Source organism: Xenopus laevis, chromosome 8L, assembly GCF_017654675.1.
Source record: "Xenopus laevis strain J_2021 chromosome 8L, Xenopus_laevis_v10.1, whole genome shotgun sequence".
In the NCBI taxonomy this organism is placed as follows: domain Eukaryota; kingdom Metazoa; phylum Chordata; class Amphibia; order Anura; family Pipidae; genus Xenopus; species Xenopus laevis.
In genome coordinates, this window is record NC_054385.1 from 101,864,569 (window position 1) to 101,870,568 (window position 6,000).

The 6,000-nt window shown below is 43.5% G+C and overlaps 1 protein-coding gene across 4 annotated transcripts in view; it reads right to left on the bottom strand.

Moving 5' to 3' along the window:
• The window catches only part of actn1.L (actinin alpha 1 L homeolog), a 58,157-nt gene extending 53,033 nt beyond the window's left edge, over positions 1-5,124 (bottom strand). For 2 of the 4 annotated variants that reach the window (XM_041571979.1, XM_018228789.2), the window contains exon 1: positions 4,903-5,123. In XM_041571979.1, the coding sequence (XP_041427913.1) occupies positions 4,903-5,001 (99 nt within the window). In that variant the 5' untranslated portion in view covers positions 5,002-5,123. 4 annotated transcript variants of the gene reach the window in all.
• Positions 5,125-6,000: the final 876 nt, after the last annotated feature.

A 6,000-nucleotide genomic window follows, 5' to 3' on the forward strand; every position in this document is an offset into this window, starting at 1 on the left:
AGAATGAAAGAATTACCTAAAGCACCCTGTTAACAACACAGGTACATTAAATACTAACGCCTCAGTCTGTATCACTTCCTGCCTATTACAACACGTTAGAAGCTGACATCACTTCCTGTCACAACCACTATCTATATAAAAGAGACATTTTACGGATCGGTTATAAATACTGAATAAACATGATTAGTTTTTGTTTAAAACCAGGCCAGCAAGAGGTTTACATAACACTAATCACATAAATACCACACAATATGAACCATAATCTTCAGCATGCAGCTTTGGCGAAACTTCTACCAACAACAGACAAGTGGTGGTCCACCAGATGCTGCAAAACTATAACTTCTAGTATACTTGACAGCCTTCAAATCCCAGTGGGATTCTGAGAGTTTACTTTACTTTTCCACGTCTATCTAATTAAATAGCCCGACAACAGTGCTCAGGCACAAAACTTCCAGTTCCTTGGATCAGGCTAGGTTCCAGCATTAAAATGAACTGTCAGCTCTCATAGCTGTTTCACCACAAATATGAATAGGAAACTAATGGCCACCCCCAGTGCCTTGTTGTTACAGTGTCAACAGCTCACTACACCCAACAGACTCCCATTAAGGGCACTTCAAAAAAGAACATTGGCCAGAATCAACATTTTGACACATTTATTGTTATCATACATTTTTCTCAACAATGAAAATATTTTTTAATAAACCTCCACCAGTTTGCATAGCTTTCAGCATATACTTGAAAGCATTTTATGCTCGATTTTGCCCACAAAGCTTTGTTTACTAATACACAGGCCCGGATTTGTGGCAAGACCACATAGGCCCGGGCCTAGGGCGGCAAAAAATAGGGTCAGCATGCCGCCCAGCCACATTATGGGGACGTGTGCGTCCCCATTCAATTACACCAGCTGCGCCAGCGTTTTGTCGCCGGCGCGCTGGGAAGGGGAAGTGTAGGCTGGCGATAGGACCGGGCGGCCGTCTGGTCGGCCTAGGGGTGGCCGGCAAAGAAATCCGGCGCTGCTAATACATGTTCTTTAAATCAGTCTCCATTGAAACAGATACAAGAAACAATACAGATATTTTTTTAAAGAAAAAATGGCCAGGATGTTAATGAACGATAGAAGTTAATTTATTATTATAATACTATGGCACAAACTACTGGTGTTATTTTTCTTTTTTTTCCATTGTAAAGCACTAAAACTGTAAGCTCTATCGGGCAGGGACCTCCTTCTTCTGTCCCTCTTATTACATGGCACTTAAGCTAACATACCTACTTCTTTTATAGATTATTATAGAATGCAGAATATAGATTAAAGAAAAAATGTTATTGTGTACAGAGCCTAGATATCAAATTAAAATATTTAGATTAATTATAAAGAACTTTCCAAGCAGCTCTTGTACCAAGCGCAAAATACTTATATATATAAAGGAAATTGATCAATACCTACCAAAGAAAAAAACACTTGTGTCTATGTGGAGGCCTGGAATGTTCACCAGTGTATCATACACCTTTACCCTTACAAAAGGGCCAGACATTTTAACGTTATCTGTGGAATTGGTACTTTATTTTTTTCTTTTAACATGCAAAAGAAGCTGAGCAGTGGCGGAACTACTGGGGCCCGCTGGAGCCTCTGATCTTTGGCAAATCTGGCAGATTTTCACCCAAATCTGGAGTGAAGATCTTGTCGGGAACGGAAGGTGGGGGGCCTGCCTGCAAATCCTGCATCCGGGCCCTGCCAGCAGTAGTTACGTTACTGACAGCGAGGTACGGTGGTGTGGGGCTGGTGTAGAACATAAAGTAGTTAAAAATCAGTGCCTTATTTATTCCTTTATGCATCTGCTGACAAACTTGCTTGTTATATTGGCTCAAACCAGACAAGAGTTCACACCTAAACTTTTTAAGACACTACCCAGAAAACCATACACAGCTTTCTAGGAGGGGGTGCAAATAGGTGTGGCTGCTGTGAGGCATAGGCGACAGACAGTAGGGGAATTGTGACACTTTATATTTGTTTTGAGTGATCTATGGTTTTGTTAAAGTACATCTCCCAGAAGGGCTGAAGAATGGACAGCCATAGCTTTATAGACTAGCAGAGATAAAGTGGAAAATGAAATACTGTAACAGATAAAACACATGAACCACTAGTTATTTTATATTTACATTTTATAAAACAGGTCAAAAGCATTTCGCTTTTAGTTGCATCAGTTCAAGCTGTTCTCACTGTACATAGCCCACAGACACAGGCTGCGGCATTTGTCTGACCAAGCCTCACCTAACCGCCACACCTCCTTCATTCTTACTCTTGAACGAGCCAAGCCTCTTTCCTCTAATTAGGTACCCTTGTCAACCAACCACTCATTTCAAATATTCAAAGCTACACAACTGTAAAATAATGCTACATTTAAGATTTAGGACAAAAAGTTTGCCCTCTGGTGGTCCCTGTGCTTGCTACAAGAGTTCATGGACTAAATCTTATACCAGGGTCAATCAAGTCTTCATTGTCGTCATTTATTTATATAGCATCAGCAAGTTATGTTAATTTATCACCAGGAGGTGACTTGCTGCCCCTGGCTGTCTCAGGCAAACTGTCCGGTGCCACTCTCCTACAGCTAATGTTTGGAGTTTCTGTGCAGGTCGAGGGGGCCACATCACTAGTGCAGAAAGTGCAGTTGTGCTCTCTGCTCTAAAAGGGTGGAAATTCTGATTAAAAATTGGAAATTACAGTTACCAGGAGTGGCTTTTTTTTTTTTGTTGGATTACTTGGTCATGGGGGTATTTGGAGCTGTAGGTAACAAGATCTTAAGGACAGAATGGGGCCCTTTCCTGGTTTCCCAGCCATGCTGTATAAACTGCTGCACAGCCCAGTCTATACTATAAAAGCAGAGTTCCAACCTGCAGGCATATCAGGAATAGAGCTCATTCTGGTTTTCATTAGTGAGTATCTCATGGGATCTCTGTACAGACTGGGACTATGCTTCTCCTGTCTAAAATAGTCCATTTCCTATGTAAATAGAATTAATTCAGTGCTGTCCTACTGCAGGCCCATGAACATGATGTGATTTTCCTGGTGATTGTTATTGCCCCCTGATGGCCCTAATGTTTCTCTAGCCTTCTTTGTATTCTTTGTTACAGAATTAACACTCCCCACCCCGTGCATTTCCCACAGGCCAGTCCTGTAAAAATGCTGTTTAACTACGTTGGAATAGGCACCCTTATTTCTAGACTCACAGGGTTATTAAGTTATTTTATCTTTTAATTACATGTGCATTCTGATTGGTTCCTTGCATCTTTCATTAACATTCCAATGGATTATACACACACCTTCCTACAGGCAATAGTGAAATAGGATTTGTTAATTGTGTCAGCAAATCAGGAAAGAGATGCCTAAGTAGTTTTTACTCCTAGATCTCTAGGCATGGTCTGATGCTTTCATTACAAATATATACTATCACACTACATTGCAAACCCATTTGGGTCGATGCAATGATAGAGGAGACTGGAGCACCCCTGCCCTCTGATCACATTATGGCAACTTTTTCTGGTAACGTGCACTCTGAATTACAAGGAATCAGGTAGTTATTGCTAATGGTCCCCTCAGGTCTCATTGCTTAATTAAATTAACCCAGTGGCACAAGCAAGGAGTGGCTCTTGTGAGGCGTATTTGGCCCCTAGGCTGGTATAACTCACACAAACACACAGCACATTCTCAGCAACAAATCTATATAAGGCATTCTATGTACCCATTTGCACAGGCCATATGAATTATAGATTAAGTCATACATGCGACACACAGTGCTGATCTGCTCGCAGTGCAGCTGTTCCGAGGTACAGTTCCAGGTAACTGCATCTCATCCACCCACTCCAGCCTCATTCAGCAGTCTTAGCAGACTAGGGTTAAAGTGCATCACTACCCGAGTACTGGCAAACCAGCTTAAAGGCTTGAGGCACCAGTCAGCATGTGAAAGCCAGCATGTCCTTAATAACCTGGCCGTCCGGGAGTGGGACTGGCTGGCCTTAGCACACCAAGGCTTGATTGTCTTAATAAGCTGTCTGCTTGCTAGACTCTGGTGGGTTCAGGGTTCACTTCTTGTCAAAGGTGAAAAAGCACAGAAGGGTAGTAACCCATAGAAACTAGTTAGGAACCAGCTGTGGTCAGTCTAGAGTCTAACTTACAGCCCTCAAGCCATTAAAAGAGTTCTCAGGACGCTTAAGATATTGGGAGGTTTACAGCAGGAGACCCTCTAATTTGGATTTCCCAAGTCTAGTGCAAGTGAGACTATCTTACAGGCATTAGTGTCAGTAAAACCTTGGAGCTGCAGATGACAGTTGCTCTATAGCTGCCTTTCAGAACTACACCACACACTTTCTGCGTTTTTTCAGGATGATATGCAACAGATATATGTGAATGGTGAGGATTCATTTAGTTCTGTTTCCAGAGCAGCTATGAACAAAATGGATTTGCAGCTTGTCCAACCCTATGTCCCAAAGAGGTTGAGAGTTGTAGTTCCAGATGAACAACCACAAGTTTCATACTGAGCAAGTGTAGTGATGCATAGGTGGAAATGTGGCAGGTATTTTGTCTGTCAGAGGGAGAGTGTTTCTATACTTTGTAGCATAAAGGTTATCTTTGTAGCAGTCTTTGGCAAGAAGCAGAAGAGGCTTCCACTGAATAGTGTGTGCCTGCTGCTGTCTGTCTGTCTGTCTGTCGCAAGCTGGCTAGTGTGGCTCTATACCTGCTGGGTGTGCCCCGCCTGATGCTCACAAGTCTGAGATCTCACTAACAGTTCCTTATAGATGTGATGGCTGAACCCAGCAGCTTGTGCATCTCTGGGGCAGATCAGGAGGATCATGGATTGGAAGCATTCGGCTGATGTGTAGAATACAGGGCCGGGGAAGCGATCTTACCTTTCTCTGCTGTTTCTCCCAGGCTGGATCCAGCAGGAGGTCCCTGTCCCAATCGTCCTCCTGCTGCATATAGATATTCTGGGAATCATAATGATCCATCCTGAGCTGCTGCCTATATTCCCCGCTGCGATTTCTGTACTTGCGGCTGTGGAGTCCCCCAGTGTCGCTGCAGCAGCCTGCAGAGCCGAGCGTGGAGCCAACGCTACAATGTAACTAAGTGAGAGATCACTCTCTGCCTGGAAAGGGAGGGGGGAGCAGCGGTCCGGCCCTGCCCACCTCACCCATTAACCTGATTGGCTGTAGCCCCTGAATGGCTGTGAGTTCAGCTAGTGGCTATGAGAGCCATCAATCAATAGCAGCTCAGAGCTCAATTCTTTGAGCCCGCGGGAGGGAGGGAGAGTCTCACTCTGTGCCCTGAGGTGTTGGCTCAGACAGAAACTGTGCATTGGGGCTTCAGCCATATCGTTTGTAATAAAAACATTTTTTTATTTTTTAAGAGAAAGAAGTTATTGCTGCTTACACCATGTGGGAATTATAACTCCTAAACTATTTGTCCACCTAAATATACCAGTAAATCAGTACAGTAGTGCTGCTGTGCTCTGTCAAAAGAAACACAGCATTTCTTTCCTTCTATTGTTTACACATGGGCTTCTGTATCAGACTTCCTGCCTTTATCTTAAACCTCCTTGCCCCAGGCGTGAGCATGCTCAGTTTGCTCCTGAGAGCTGTTATTCTTACACATAGTTTGTTGTAATTCGACAATAAAACAGCAATAAACCACTATAAACATATGCTGCAATATCAACACCCTTTCCCAAGATGGTTGGCACTAGGCAGATGCCTCTGCTCCCTGTCTAAAGGTCACCAAACGAGAGGATCTTAACCCAATATACTCACTGATATGCCCACCAAAGGCAGGGTGATATTGGGTTAATCCAATCATTCGGCCCTGGGGCCAAATGATCAGTTTACAACAAAGGAAATGGGTACCAATGGGACAAGGGCCACATCAACTAACCTATGCGGTCCTCGATTGTCCTCAACGATTTTTGGCCTGATATTGATCAGAGAGACCTGTCGAGAGACCCGTTGGAACAC